The sequence below is a fragment of the Oncorhynchus gorbuscha genome, linkage group LG02 (genome assembly GCF_021184085.1).
Source record: "Oncorhynchus gorbuscha isolate QuinsamMale2020 ecotype Even-year linkage group LG02, OgorEven_v1.0, whole genome shotgun sequence".
In the NCBI taxonomy this organism is placed as follows: Eukaryota; Metazoa; Chordata; class Actinopteri; order Salmoniformes; family Salmonidae; genus Oncorhynchus; species Oncorhynchus gorbuscha.
In genome coordinates this window covers 21,156,226-21,172,387 of record NC_060174.1, presented here as the reverse complement: position 1 = coordinate 21,172,387, position 16,162 = coordinate 21,156,226, and the positions used below count along the sequence as shown (strand labels likewise).

At 40.3% G+C, this 16,162-nt stretch overlaps 2 protein-coding genes across 5 annotated transcripts in view; both read left to right on the top strand.

The window, feature by feature from the left end:
• LOC123999049 (phosphatidylinositol 4-phosphate 5-kinase type-1 gamma-like) overlaps positions 1–2,451 on the top strand; it is a 101,994-nt gene extending 99,543 nt beyond the window's left edge. For all 4 annotated transcript variants that reach the window (XM_046304404.1, XM_046304421.1, XM_046304398.1 and 1 more), the window contains one exon: positions 680–2,451. In XM_046304404.1, the coding sequence (XP_046160360.1) occupies positions 680–682 (3 nt within the window). In that variant the 3' untranslated portion in view covers positions 683–2,451. The remainder of the gene's footprint in view (positions 1–679) is intronic.
• Positions 2,452–11,418: 8,967 nt separating this feature from the next.
• On the top strand, positions 11,419–15,171 carry LOC123999044 (ras-related protein Rab-11B-like). The gene is made up of 5 exons (XM_046304383.1): positions 11,419–11,582; positions 12,302–12,497; positions 12,635–12,828; positions 12,935–13,015; positions 13,165–15,171. The coding sequence occupies exons 1-5, from the start codon at positions 11,543–11,545 to the stop codon at positions 13,305–13,307; spliced, it is 654 nt and encodes a 217-aa protein (XP_046160339.1). The 5' UTR covers positions 11,419–11,542; the 3' UTR covers positions 13,308–15,171.
• The last annotated feature ends 991 nt before the right edge of the window (positions 15,172–16,162 follow it).

The window sequence follows — 16,162 nt, the reverse complement described above, 5'->3', positions numbered from 1 at the left end:
AGCTGCAGTAGTAGTAGAAGCTCAGAGCTTTAGCAGGCTGGCTGACCCTTCGTCAAAGTCCACTGCACTGGTTTATGGCAAGGAGGAAGTAGCTGTGAATGGAGTGTCACTTCCACCCCTGGCCCATTATTTCCCATAGAGAAGACACACACGCATACAACTGTCACTTCCACCTCACCATGAGACAGGAGCTGCCACTGCCAGCAGAATGAGTGGAAGCAGAGCCTGTGGGACATGGCATTACAGTGCCTAGTGGAAGGAGACTGTCTCTTACGGTTTGTCTCGACATAGATGAATACAAAATGTACAAACAGTCATGAAAATGTTTTGTTGAGCTGATCTTCATGAGGAAAAATACTACATTTCTCTCTTTCTACCCTCTATTTGTTGTGTTTATGTCCTCCCTTGCCTGTCTTGTGAATGATTGATATAGACCTTTGATGAATACATGTAGTTTGATAAGGGTTATACCCTAGTTATACAGTGCTGTGGGGGAATTAATAGATTTTATTTGACACTATTGACATGAATATATGCCAAATATTTACAACCTCTATTCCCCTTACAATTTCTCTCTCTCTGTCTCTCTCCCTCTTTCTTTCTGTCTTTCTCTCTTTCTTTCTTTCTTTCTCTCATTCTCTCTCTCTTTCTTTCTTTCTTTTTTTTCTTCCACCAATAGTAAACACTCCTCCATAGAGCTGAGAGGAGAATGACTCTGTGGAGAGAGGAGCCATCAGATTGATCCCCAGGCCTTTGAGTGGCAGGCAGCAGAATGATTCCAGTCCTGACCTGTATTTTAAATGGATACAAAAGCAGAACAGACGAAATACTGTGAGGAAACCCCCCTAGACATCCTGTTATCATTGTGTTGATGATATGATCCATTCCTCTCCTTTCACCCCCACCTCAACCAAAAATGACCCTACCATGATAAAAACAGGGCCTCAAATGGCTATGCTAAGTCTAGCATGCCCCATGAGAACAGGGGCGTTGGGTCGTCTCTGTTACTCGCCACACATTCCCAACGGTTGATTAAGTCAAATGGTCACATGTATTTTATTGATATCATGTTAATTTATATTGTTTGCTTTTTCTTTGTTTTTAGTTTAGTTTCTTTATTTTCTGAACTTTTTTCACCACTTTATTTATTTTCATAAACAGAAAAAATGATTGTTAGACTGTGTTTCACAAAACATGTTTTTGTGCGTATTTATAAGCCTACTGTATTATTTAACAGGTTTATTTTTTAGTTGTCAAGTATTTATTTTGACATTTCTATCACAGTATTGCTACACTTCCCATACACTCCTGCTGAATGCACCTCTCATGAGTCTCCAAGCCTCAAAACCAGATCATCGCAACACTAACTAATGTTGAGACATTGTCTATCATTTCAGAATCCTACATCATTACAATGTCTTCCAGGACCACCCAGCTTTTGGATAAATGCAACAACAACAACAAATTCCAAGCATAATGAGTTATTGAGTTCTCTTAATATGAAATGAAATGCCAACAGTTTAGCAATCACATTTCTGGCTCTGGATTTGAGCTCTGCTGGACATGGGTATTAGCCAGGCTAGTAGGCTAACTCAAAGTCCTCCTGACTTCAGAGTCTGGAAAGGCTATTTTGACGTCGGCACGATGTGACGATAAGGAAGGGGATGTGCTTGTTTTACTGATTGGTTCTCTTCTGTATTTTTCTCATTCCAACACCCACATGGACAGCCATTCACAGAGATCCAATACAACTGTTGAATTTTCAAATCCAAACAACATGAGGGCTCAACCTCTCCAGGAAAAAAAAAAGAAAGAAAACAAACTAAGAACTAATCAAAACTCAGTACATTCAGGAGCACATCTCTGCACAAATACTGCATTTACAATGGCCTCCTTTCCAGACCAGTGTGTCACAGCTCTCCCTTGCTGTGAGTCACTTGAGTCAGATCAGCCAGGCTAGTGACCTTAGGCTAATGGATTGGATTACTTAGGACAAATAACAATATCATATCATGGCCAGAATTAATTCATACTTCTGTTATTTAGTAAGGGTTCATCAGAAAGGGAATTCAGGCTGCACTTTATGTATTAACCATCATTAGATGTGAAAGTGACGTCTTTATCACAATCCTCTGGCATAGGATTCATGTTTTTTAGTCTTTATGTGGATTACATGTTTTAAGATTTAACTTACATTTTTAACACTTTTATTGCTCTTTTTCTGTTTCACACTTGGCTGTTTAAATTCAAGTTGGTGTGTTTGTATGTCTGTGTGTGAGGCAAGGTGTCAGAACTTGTAAAATACTTATGTGCAGTGGCCAGTTAATCAGTTGTTAATGTCATCAAGAGACCATAGCAGCAATATTTTCTACAGTGCAGTAGTTGTAAAGTTACTTTTAATTGCCTTAAATAGACATTAAAATTCAAATATTGATTTGATTTCTCATTCTAGTGCTGTTGTATTTATTCATTTCAAGTAATTTGTTCAATCCCGTGGTTGTGCTCCTGAGAATGTGTATATAGAATTATAAATACATATATAAAGATATAAATATATTTTCAATTTGAATTGGAGAATATTATTTTTATTTGATTAAATGTTTTGCTGCTGGCAAGAAAAGATGAAGAGCAACACATGAATTACTGTACCATATGTTTTAACGAGCTGACAAAATGCAGCTCTATTTCTGGTGTATAAATCACTGCTGTCTCTGTATGATATCTGTAACTGAAGAGTTTTACTGTACATGCACATCAGTAGGGGTTCTTCCAACAGTTTAGCTGTGTGTGTGTGTGTGTGTGTGTGTGTGTGTGTGTGTGTGTGTGTGTGTGTGTGTGTGTGTGTGTGTGTGTGTGTGTGTGTGTGTGTGTGTGTGTGTGTGTGTGTGTGTGTGTGTGTGTGTGTGTGTGTGTGTGTGTGTTTTCAAGTCGCTATGTGCCCTCACTTAGGGAGAGTCCTTTACAGAGACAGCATGATTTAAAAATGAATATGCATATCAGAAATAGGTCTAGTGCATTGGGAAAGTATTCAGACCCCTTGACTTTTTCCACTTTTTGTTATGTTACAGCCTTATTCTAAAATATATTTTTCTAAATGTAACCCTCAATCTACACACAATACCTCATAATGACAAAGAAAAAACAGGTTTTTAGACATTTTTGCAAGTGTATATTTAAAAAAATAACTGTCACATTTACATAATTATTTAGACCCTTTACTCAATACTTTGTTCAAGCCCCCTTGGCAGTGATTACAGCGTTGAGTCTTCTTGGGTATGACGCTACAAGCTTGGCACACCTGTATTTGTTGAGTTTCTCCCATTCTCTGCACATCCTCTCTGTCAGGTTGTATGGGGAGCGTCGCTGCACAGCTAATTTCAGGCCTCTCCAGAGATGTTCAATCGGGTTCAAGCCCAAGCTCTGGCTGAGCCACTCAAGGACATTCAGAGATTTGTCCCGAAGCCACTCCTGTGTTGTCTTGGCTGTGTGCTTAGGGTTGTTGTCCTGTTGGAAGCTGAACCTTCACCCCAGTCTGAGGTCAAATCAAATCAAATTTTATTTGTCACATACACATGGTTAGCAGATGTTAATGCGAGTGTAGCGAAATGCTTGTGCTTCTAGTTCCGACAATGCAGTGATAACCAACAAGTAATCTAACTAACAATTCCAAAACTACTGTCTTATACACAGTGTAAGGGGATGAGGAACATGTACATAGGGATATATGAATGAGTGATGGTACAGAGCAGCATACAGTAGATGGTATCGAGTACAGTATATACATATGAGATGAGTGTGTAGACAAAGTAAACAAAGTGGCATAGTTAAAGTGGCTAGTGATACATGTGTTACATAAGGATGCAGTCGATGATGTAGAGTACAGTATATACATATGCATATGAGATGAATAATGTAGGGTAAGTAACATTATATAAGGTAGCATTGTTTAAAGTGGCTAGTGATATATTTACATCATTTCCCATCAATTCCCATTATTAAAATGGCTGGAGTTGGGTCAGTGTCAATGACAGTGTGTTGGCAGCAGCCACTCAGTGTTAGTGGTGGCTGTTTAACAGTCTGATGGCCTTGAGATAGAAGCTGTTTTTCAGTCTCTCGGTCCCAGCTTTGATGCACCTGTACTGACCTCGCCTTCTGGATGATAGCGGGGTGAACAGGCAGTGGTTCGGGTGGTTGATGTCCTTGATGATCTTTATGGCCTTCCTGTAACAACGGGTGGTGTAGGTGTCCTGGAGGGCAGGTAGTTTGCCCCCGGTGATGCGTTGTGCAGTCCTCACTACCCTCTGGAGAGCCTTACGGTTGAGGGCGGAGCAGTTGCCGTACCAGGCGGTGATACAGCCCGCCAGGATGCTCTCGATTGTGCATCTGTAGAAGTTTGTGAGTGCTTTTGGTGACAAGCCGAATTTCTTCAGCCTCCTGAGGTTGAATAGGCGCTGCTGCGCCTTCTTCACGACGCTGTCAGTGTGAGTGGACCAATTCAGTTTGTCTGTGATGTGTATGCCGAGGAACTTAAAACTAGCTACCCTCTCCACTACTGTTCCATCGATGTGGATAGGGGGGTGTTCTCTCTGCTGTTTCCTGAAGTCCACAATCATCTCCTTAGTTTTGTTGACGTTGAGTGTGAGGTTATTTTCCTGACACCACACTGAGCGCTCTGGAGCAGGTTTTCATCAAGGATCTCTTTGTACTTTGCTCCGTTCATCTTTCCCTCGATCCTGACTAGTCCCTCAGACCATGCCACTGAAAAACATCCCCACAGCATGATGCTGCCACCACCATGCTTCACCGTAGGGATGGTGCCAGTTTCCTCCAGATGTGACGCTTGGCATTCAGGCCAATGAGTTCCATCTTGGATTCATCAGACCAGAGAATCTTGTTTCTCGTGGTCAGAGTCCTTTAGATGCCTTTCGGCAAACTCCAAGCGGGCTGTCATGTGCCTTTTACTGAGGAATGACTTCTGTCTGGCCTGATTGGTGGAGTGCTGCAGAGATGGTTGTCCTTCTGGAAGGTTCTCCCATCTCCACAGAGGAACTCTGAAGCTCTGTCAAAGTGACCATCGGGTTCTTGGTCACTCCAATCAAGTTGTAGAAACATCTCAAGGATGATCAATGAAACAGGATGCACCTGATCTCAATTTAGAACAAAGGGTCTGAATACTTAGGTTATTTCTGTTTATTTTTAATATATTTGCTAAAATGTCGAAACCTGTTTATGCTTTGTCATCATGGGGTATTGTGTGTAGATTGATGAGGAAAAACAAGCAATTTTAGAATAAGGCTGTAACGTAACAAAATGTGGAAAAAGTTAAGGGGTCTGAATACTTTCCAAATGCACTGTATATCTGTGTATATTCATCTATTTATACACCTATACATAAATAGGTGTGTGTGTGTTTGGACTCAATAAAGCAGTTATATGTCTATGAAATAGAGTATTTGCCCATGTTTCCAAAGTTGTGTGTGTCTGTGTAATTCCATGTCTATATAGCTGATGTTGGCAAGCAGGGTATTCCCTCCATGTGACTCTCGTGCTACTGTTCAGCGTATGCTGTGAAAAACAATCTTCGTTGTGATGTGCTTGATTTTCGTGTGGCCTTTTCCCCTTAGCTTGCAATAAAGCACACAGAAGATACATTTTAAGAGAAGCATATTGACCTGCTTAGTATAGAATTCAACTGTTCAACTGGTGAGAATAGCAACATGATATTCAAGGCACAGTACTCAAAAATATCTTTGATTTATGACATCTTATCTGAGCAGTACTGGTGAATGAGGGAGGTAAAGAACATGTTTCATAACAACACTCAGGAAAATGTTACTGTAGTTGGTCCTCATCACTACAGAAACGTTTCTGAGGTTACCAGTGAGTCACTTGTCAACTGAGCTGATTATTATGCTAAACCACAAATTAAGTTCATTACTAGACTGGTGGTTACACTTTTAAGTAGGAGGCCTACAGCTATAACAATACAATTGAATAGTAGGAAAGTGTTTAAATATGTTATGCAATCATGGTTTTATTATGTCAAAATGATGAGGTTCTTATTAAATATTTTGACAAGTATTGATCCTTAATTTGTCTGTTCTAATGAAATGTAATAAATGTTCTCAACAGTTGTTTGCACCGTTACCTGCCCATATTGTGGCTATATAATCTTTATTTTGATTGTCTTTTTAAATTGAATTTTCTCATTGGTATTTTGCTTGAATGTTTTACATAAGAGAAAATATGCCCTGTGACAGTGCCATTTCATTAAAACATTGAGCTATATATCTGAGACCAGTGACATTAAAATGTCTTGTCAAATGTCTGGTCCCGTGTGTCTCAGTTGGTAAAGCATGCCGCTTGCAACGGGTTTTAGGTTGATTCCCACGGGGGACCAGTAACAAAATGTATACATTCAGTACTGTAAATCGCTCTAGATAAGAGCGTCTGATACATTTCTGAAATGTAACGAAAAGAAACTGTCAAAGCGCTGGGATGATTCAATTGTATGTCCTTCTCTAAATTTATATGTCAATAAAAAGTTGCGGAAAAACAAATTAAGTAAAACAAAATAATTTTTAAAACGAATACCAACATGTCTATTTATGTCAATGCATTCACTACTGTAAATCGCTCTGGATAAGAGCGTCTGATACATTACTAAAATGTAACTAAAATAAACGGTCAAAGTGCTGGGATGATTCAATTGTATGTCATTCTCCTAATTTACATGTCAATAAAAAAACGAATACCAACGTGTCTATTTATGTCACTGAGACGTTCTCATGATCAAAGTGCCAGAGCCAGAGGGCGGGAATGAACGAATGGAACGCTGAAATCGTAAGTCAGGTTTCCTTGGAGAACAACAGAGCTACGTTTTGAAAGGTTAGCTAGCTAATGATATATTATGATTTATAGGACTAGCGGTGGCGGTTCTAGACCATTTCAACTGGGGGGGCAATTACATTAGAAGTTAGTGATGTCATCGTTTTCTTCACTACATTGCAGGCATTAGACCATGCAAAAGACCATGTTCAAAATCATCATCTTTGCCACTGTCTAATAATGGATGTAAAAAAATGTTTAAGAACAATAGCAAAAATTTGTTTTGTAAAAATTATTTCATACTCCACATTTAGGGGAAAATTGTTGTCACAGGGGCACTGCCGCTGAGGACTAGCACATTTAATACTGAAATCTAGCACATACATAATTTGTTTAAAAATGTTGATTAGAAGTCTCATTTTTTAATCTATAGCTATAGTGAGGGTTTTTCACCCTCTTTTGACATGATGATGGACAATGGAGACTTCACTAAAACTCTCCCCACATGGGAGGACCTGTCTTGCAAGGTTTGTTGTCCTCTCATGTTCATTAGCAAATATTTGTATTTTATATATCTTATTTAACTGTGTCTGGTTTGTTCCAGGGTCTTGGAGACAAAATGTCAAATGAAGGCAATAGTAGATGCTCAAGTCCAGCATCTGGAGTTCTTAGTGATGAGAGAAATCAACCCAGTGGTAAGACAAACACTGTCTTGATTTGGGCCTTTTTTTTTGGAGACAGGTTCAACAAATTCCAATTTTTCTTTTTTATAAAATGTTAAAGGGTGTAATTCACTCTTTTATTTTCTAGAATTCTACAATGTTATAACAAGACAGCTTCATGATGAAATAGACAGGTCCAACATGTCATACAAAGAAGTTGAAGCCATGGTCCATGCCCACATGAAGGTGCAGTATGATAATGATTGATGATGCATAGTTGCAAATCACTGTCTAAATTGTTTTTATGGTTTTCTTTTAGTATCCAGTAGTTGGCCATGGCTCTGTGTTCTGCTGTGGGAATCTGCCAGAAAAACAAAAACGTGTTATGTTTTATGTTCTCAGCCTATTTTGGATCAAATTCATTCAGATGCATGCAAATTGGTGACTAAGTCATCAGCATTGGAGGATAGCTGTCACAGGAAAGACCAGCAGGACAAACACATTATCTTACATACCCCCTCCCTCTAAGAGTTCCTTTTGAAATTAGCGTTTACAAATAAATGGGTAGGTACTGAAATGTTTCCCTTTTTGATTTAGGACTGTGGTTTTTGATGTTTTTTAAATTTATTTTATTTAACCTTTATTTAACTAGGCAAGTCAGTTAAGAACAAATTGTTATTTACAATGACGGCTTACCCTGGCCAAACCCTAACCCGGATGATGCTGGGCCAATTGTGCCCCGCCCTATGATGTAAGGCTATAGGACAAGGTTCCCCAACTGGCAGCATGGTTTTATTTGGCCAGCCATGTTTACTAAGCAAAATAATAAATAAAAATGTTGGAGAAAGAAATGTGTGTGGAATTTTTATTGTTCGATATAATAGACAATAAAGAACACCAGGAAATGAGCTTCAAAAAAATGATTGTCCCACAGCTGAATCTAGTTGATGATATTCATAGTCATGTGTGACCATCCTGTATTTATTCTTTGTGCTGTGTTTGACTGAAGGATGACGTGCAGAGCTACCTGATCTCATCCGACCTTACGCGCCTACTCTCTGAGAACGATGCCATAACATTGGAGTTCAGAGATACCAAGAGCCGACAAGAGACTGTGATCAAAAGCCTCCACTTATCCCTCCATTCTGCTAAGCAGGAGAACAAGATCTCCAAGCTCACATTCCAGCAGAGCCTCAGGCTGTCTGAGGACAAGGTATACTCCATGGAGCAGAAACTCAAGGAGTTTGAGGGACAGGTCCTGTCTTTGCAGCACAATCTCATGGGCTCCAATGAGAGGACTCAGAGTGTGCAGAAAATCCTCTGGGTCTCTGAGAAGAAGCTCCAGTCCCTTCAGCAGGACCTGGAGGAGTCTGAGAAGAGAGGCCAAAGTCTGCAGAAAATCCTTGGGGACTCCCAAGAGAGGACCCAGTCTCTGCAACAGAACCTGGCTTCCTTTGAGAAGAACATCCAGACCCTCAGGTCTTCGGAGTGCCAGGGAGAAAGTGGAGATTCTGCAGGATGCACTGGACAAGACTGAGTTTTGGCATGTAAAGGAGGTGGGGAAGCTTCAACAGAAACTGAACAGAGCTACAAAGAAATTGGAGCTGCTGCACAGCCAGAGTGAGTGCTTAATGTTGAAGATTATATCAGATGTTTCCCTGTCACTGTATAATCCTGATTTCATATTTGCTTTGTTAGTTGATGCCTTGAACACTCAATTGCTGGAGGAGCAGTCAAAAGCAAACAAGGAGCTTGAGAGATCCGTTAGATATGAGAAAGAGCTGCAAGACACTATCAAGGATCTCAGGTTAACATAAGCACGCACACACTTTCCTTTATTGATACAAATAAAAACAGATTAAAACAATGAAGATACAATAGTGACCCTAGCCAATGATAAACAAATAAAAAAATGTACATTTATTTAACGAGGCAAGTCAGTTTTAAGAACAGATTCTCATTTTCAATGACGGCTTAGGAACAGTGGGTTAACTGCCTTGTTCAGGGGCAGAACGACAGATTTTTACCTTGTCAGCTCGGGGATTCAATCTCGCAACCTTTCGGTTACAAGTCCAACGCTCCAATGACTAGGCTACCTGCCGCCCCTGATTGTACATGATTGTAAGTCGCTCTGGATAAGAGCGTCTGCTAAATGACTTAAATGTAAATGTAAATAACTCCCTTATATCCCCTCTCTCTCCACTCTGACAGAAAGAAGCTGAGAACCCAAATTGAGTAGAGGGAGTTTGCCCTGAATAGCCTGAGGATGCGTCAGAAGGACCTGGCAGATGTACAGCACCACGTAAAGGCAGACCTTCTGAGGTGCAGACTGGTCTGTGGCCTGGAGAAGGGACCACAGCACTTCACCCCCCACATGGGTGGCCTGAAGGAGGGGTTCTTCAACCTGAGAACCAACCTGCACTTCGTCCTGGAGAAGGAGGCTGGGAGAGATGACCAGAGGAGGCAAGACTGGATGTAGGTGTTAGACAAGAGCAAGTTGCAGTAGACTTAGTTGCAGTAGACCGTTCTCATGAAGATGCACACCTGAGGTTTCACAAAACACAAGCAACAGATCATTTATGCATCATTATTACAATATGACTGAGTTGTTGGCTTTATGTTCCTCTTTTCTGCAGGCGGACAGTTTAGATTCTCTGCAGAGTCACCGGCTGCTGGAAGAAGAAGGGGATGAGAGGGAGACAATATAGTGCAGTAGCATGGAGAAGTGGAGCATCACCCTCCCGTCATTCCCCTTCTGCTGTGACGATGCCTCAGAAGAACCTCTCTATGAGACCTGCTTCTCCATATCCCAATGGGTAATCTAATCAGCATCTTGGCAAAGATTTCATCATTTAGCCCAGATCTTTTATTTTCACGCTCCCCTAAGTCTCCTGGGAGAGTGGATGGAAGGTTCTGGGGTTTTATTCTTTTACATTTTTGACCCATTACAGTCCTGTATGTATTGTTTTGTGTTCTTTTATTCGCAGGCAATATGTAGGCCGGGAGAAAAAGATTGGGCATAGCGCCCATTGTGGGTTGAAAGATTCTGAAGGCATGCAGCATTTACTAACAGTCCAAAAAAGACTGAAGAACCTCCAGTCAGGTAGAAACTAATCATGTAAAGCTATCACAAAGAAAAATAGTATGTAGATGTCCATTGACCATCTTTGTAGAAAGGCCTTGAAAAACAATGGAACTTTTTAATTGGACAACATTTCACCAAATTATAAAAGAGACCATTGAGTTAAAAATCGGAATATTTTACTAATTGTATGGCATCATATCCTGTTGTTGTTTTGCATTCTGCCTTTGACACAATCAAAGCTTAGAGCCTTCATTATGACAGAAGTAGGCCAGTGTTTCCCCTTTCTTGTTCTGTTTTTTTGTCCGACCAAATTATTTGATTAATAATGTTAGACTAGCTATGAACTTATTAACTCTTCACTAAATTGTAAGTTATGAATTTTTTTTCTCTTAGTTGAATTCCAGAGGAGTATCAAGGGTTTACTTCGGACGTCATAGCAACAGCAGCTAAAATATTTGGGATCACTGAATTACTGTACAACTGAGGGAAATCCCAGTACCTGACAATATCAGAATTGTTAAAATAATCAGAATGATTTCATGGCAAATAAATAATTGATTCTAGTCCATTTTTGTTAGTTTGTATTTTCAATAATAAGCTCTCCTTCATAAACCATCAAATGCATGTATGGACAGAAATACTCACAAGGTGGAATTGATTATTGCTCAATCCACATTTTATAGAATGTAGATTTCATAAATACCTATGATGGGAAGCTATCAGTTTTCCTCTGATCACGGCCCTACCTATGGCCATTGGTCAATATTAAATGGAGAAGGATATTACTTGTCAATGTATCTATCAATTAACAGAGATACACCTCTAATTGGTCAAAGCAGTTGTCCTTCAGCTCATGTGCATATTCCCTTTGGAGGCTGTTTTACTGCTGGTCGGAGCAGTGGTTGAGACGGATTTAGGAGGCTCTCTTTTGTAGTAAAGTACTTTCATAAAGTGGGAAATCTTCAAAATGGGAACCCGAGACGACGAATACGACTATCTTTTCAAAGGTAAGACGCGCCCCACATGTGTTGTTGTAGTCAAAGTTTACATGTACATGTTTTCGCAGTAACGTTAGTTGAAGTTGAAAGGAGAGGAAGTCTCCCCAGCTAGCTAACGTTCACGTTAGCCAAACTAGCTAGCTGATAGCTAACAGGTTACATAGTTGGCTATCAAATAGGCGGTTATCTGCGGCATAATCGGTAGCCTGCTAAACGTCTCATCACCCTTTAGTTTACTAGCTAGTTACACTCCGACAATGTGAAGAAAAAGTCACTAAACTAACTACTTTTCAACGTTTTGTAGATTGTTAGTTTTAATATCATGGAGTTGATAACAAATGGCTAACCTGTTAGCTAATGTCTGACAATCAGCTGGGATGGTGTTAGCCAAAGCCACTGCTGGCACTGTGTTAACTAGGCTATCCATTACCAACAGCTGACCAAAGATTGCAGACCGTTTCTTGTGCAATGTTGGCTTGGTCACCACTTGTCTGGCATGAATAACAATTATGACTGACGACTTATCTCTGTCTAAGATACAAATAACTTTGCCTAAGTATCAGCACCAATCATCAGACAAGCTACCAGGAGAAACATGCTCAGTAGTTTTGGGCTTCATTTAGACATTGTTGAACCTAAACAAATGTATCCTGTACTAGTCACTGCTGAACCCTGATCTTTTCCACTGTGAGACGGCAGTGCTTATGTTTTTTGTATTTTGTTACCAGTGGTGCTGATCGGAGACTCTGGTGTGGGGAAGAGTAACCTGCTGTCCCGTTTCACACGGAATGAGTTCAACCTGGAGAGCAAAAGCACCATCGGTGTGGAGTTTGCCACCCGCAGCATCCAGGTGGATGGCAAGACAATAAAGGCCCAGATCTGGGATACAGCTGGACAGGAGCGTTACAGAGCCATCACTTCAGCGTGAGTGGAGGAGGGTGCTCATCTTCCTGCGACCTGCCCTTTACGGAACCAACGCATTTGGATAGTGTTGAAACCATCCTGAACAAATACTTCTGTGAATCGCACAACCTTTGACCTGCTTGCTCTGTCCCAATCAGGTACTACCGGGGGGCAGTGGGGGCTCTCCTAGTGTATGACATCGCCAAGCATCTCACCTATGAAAATGTGGAGCGCTGGCTGAAGGAGCTCCGGGATCATGCTGATAACAACATTGTTATCATGCTGGTGGGCAACAAGAGTGACCTGCGCCACCTCAGGGCAGTGCCCACAGATGAGGCTTGTGCTTTTGCAGGTAAACTGCAACAATACCACTGGAGGAGAGGGCTCACTCTGGGGACAGAGATGGTTAAAAAGCCACCCATGTTTGTCTCAACTCAATATTTTCATTTCTCCCTCAGAGAAGAATACGCTATCATTTATTGAAACATCAGCTTTGGATTCCACTAATGTGGAAGAGGCATTCAAGAACATCCTCACAGGTAAACGACAGGAGCCACTATTCAAGACTATTTACATTAGTTTGTTTTAAGTCAAATTGTGTGACTTCTAACGCATGAATGCAGTAGGTGCTGTATTAGGTAAATATTTAATGAGTAATGGAAACTTCCTTTTTTTTTTCTTTGCACAGAAATCCACCGAATCGTATCACAAAAGCAGATAGCTGACAGATCAGCACATGACGAGTCTCCAGGCAACAATGTAGTGGACATCAGTGTCCCCCCCACCACTGATGGGCAAAAAAACAAACTACCGTGCTGTCAAAGCCTGTGACCCTCAATACCACTGTCCCACATCCACTCCTCACTCTTCATCTGCTTTTCTCCTGGGTGTTGTGCTGTTGCTGTGTCTTCCTCCATGTGTTTTAGAAGTCTCCTAGAAACCTTGACTTTCTAGATAACATTCCATTTTCACTTTTCTCATGTTTGTCTGTATGCTATCCTCTAACCTCAACTTGTCTTTTACGAAGTGATATAATAATTTTTTTATTTTTTTGGGAGGGGGTTGTATTCAGGCTCTGATCATGTGACTCAATCCTGTAGAAGGACTGGTGAGGGATCAGATTGTCCTGAGCTTCTGGGTCATATCAAGATAAGCTGCAGCTTGTGTCAATTGACATCAAAGGTTGAAATATTTAGCATTTTGTCTAACCCCTTTCTTAAAACCTTAACCTGTTTACAAAAAGTAAATTTTGACAAGCTGTATCCCTTTTAGATAAAACAAGCTTCTGGTTGCTGTCCTTAGAGTCCCTGTCTTGAGTGTGGCATGAAAGGAGCAATAACAGGGATGTGGGTAGTGACAAAGTTTGGCTGATCTGATGCATTTCAGAAAATTGTGCATTTTTATTTTTTGTTAAGCCTGTGATTCACAGATACACCAATGTGTGGCTGAAATCAATTTAAATCTGAAACGATGTAATCTAAAAGATAAACTTGCAGAGAGGCACATTTGTGAAGATTGGATTTACCAATGGTTTCATGTGCTTTGTTTCACTGTTAGCTGCAAGCCACTGTTTTCTCTCTGTCATTAGATTATACTATGACCTGATCCAGTAGTCAGACTACAATTGAAAGCAAACGTGAATATGAAGGTTGTCCTGCCGATCACTTCAATGCAACTCGCCATGTAAACTGATTCTGAATGACTAACATCTTTAAATCCCAACACTTAGCTTGGTTTGTTTGGGTGGGGGGGTTCTAATAAAACACTGCAATATCTAGGGTGGAGGATGCTCTCATTGCTTTTCTCTAGTCAAACCATGAAGCTGTCAAATTGAGTTGACAGTGGAATTTATGAAAAGGTTGCCTTTGTATGATTGGCTATAATGCCTTATCTCCCCTTTCTAGTAGAATTGCCTTTTTGGAGTGTGGTTACGTATGTAATTTTGTCACATCTAACTTCTAAATCAAACAAATCGGTTCATCTGCCTTTTCATCAAGGAACACTGAAATGGAAATAAACCAAATTCATGTCATGTTGGCAGACATTTTCTTTGAACAAAAATAACTCAAGTCTTGTAATTAAGTGCTGAAAATGTCCTGCATAATTTCTAATGGTGTATGTATAGCATACCATTGAAAGCTTGATACAGAAATGCATGTTTACATATCTCCTACCAGTAGGAGGAACCAATATCTCAAATCCAACTTTATAGAGCAATTTGAGACTTATTTACAGATTTTGAAGAATTGAATGCACGGATGCCAAAAAAAAGTGCACTGAAATGTAATGGTAGACTTGTGCAACGTTGAATACTTTACTTATACTGTATATGGTCACCAGAAGTGTTTATTAGATATTGTGCAACTTTGTAAAAATGTCTGAAATTGTATTTTTTTGTACGATATGCATGATTAGCTTTATATTAATTTCAGTTAATCATTCCAAATAGTTTTTTCCCCAGGATTTATGCACATGAACGATACCCCACATTCAACTACTCTCATACAAGACATACTGAATTCCAGCAGGTCTTTTAAAGGTGTTAGTTTCATTAAATCCACTATGTAAAAACGTCGCTTTTTGTTCGTGGTGAATTCAACGTGGGTTGGTCTACATTGTCATACAAAATATGTGCTTGCGTCTGGTGTTAATGTATATTTGACTAAATAAAGGTCTCTTCCATATGGAACAAAAACTGTACATCAATCTGTTTTATTTCACATACAAATGGGTGAGATTTTTATATATGTTACATTTTGTAGCCTATCAATCGGGAGCAGAAAACAAGCCAAATTGGCGAGGAAGGTAACTCAGGGTGCGTTCGTAAATTCGCTCTGGCTATCAGCCGATTTCAGAGCGTTCGTCTGCGTGCCAGAGCGCTGAATAACTGATGAATTTACGAACGTTCAACACCAGTTGAATAATTGTTTTATTTAACCTTTAACGAGGCAGAATATGGCCGGTGTCAGTAAACGAAGGCAAAAAGCGTAATTAAATTGTTGCCAGTAGCACAGTTACAGTCACTAACGCTCTAGATCACATGAAAACACCCTAACCAGCTCTGCTAGGGGGAGTAAAAACGTTTTATTTTACCTTTATTTAACCAGGTAGGCTAGTTGAGAACAAGTTCTAATTTGCAACTGCGACCTGGCCAAGATAAAGCATAGCAATTCGACCCATACAGAGTTACACATGGAATAAACAAAACAGTCAATAATTACAGCGGAACAAAAGAAAACAATGTCTATGTAGTGAGTGCAAACGAGGTAAGATAACGGAGTTATAAATAAGTAAGGCCATGGTGGAGAAGTAATTACAATATAGCAATGGAAACACTGGAATTGTAGATGTGCAGAAGATGAATGTGCAAGTAGAGATACTGGGGTGCAAAGGAGCAAGATAAATAAATACATTCTTTATGGGGAATTGTCAGAGAGGTGTTCTTTCATGTGTCTGGAAGTAGCTTGCAAGCTAGCCAACGTTAGCCAGTTAGCTTGATTGCCGTTGAGGTCAGGACGCTCGGATCAACCCTACTCCTCAGGCCTGAGTGTCCAGTGCGAGCTCTGAATTTCCGAACCGACAATCTGACAACACTGAACGCCCAGAGCGCTCTCTGGCACTCCAAAGTTTATTTACAAACGCACCCTGTATTGTTGAGCGGAAACGCCGTCGGTGGAGGGTTTCCA

Coding starts and splice junctions, on each gene's coding strand:
- LOC123999044 (XM_046304383.1), top strand. CDS start 11,543: ATGGGAACCCGAGACGACGAATACGACTATCTTTTCAAAG. Junction 11,583..12,301: donor ATACGACTATCTTTTCAAAG/GTAAGACGCGCC, acceptor TTTTGTTACCAG/TGGTGCTGATCGGAGACTCT. Junction 13,016..13,164: donor ATTCAAGAACATCCTCACAG/GTAAACGACAGG, acceptor TTCTTTGCACAG/AAATCCACCGAATCGTATCA.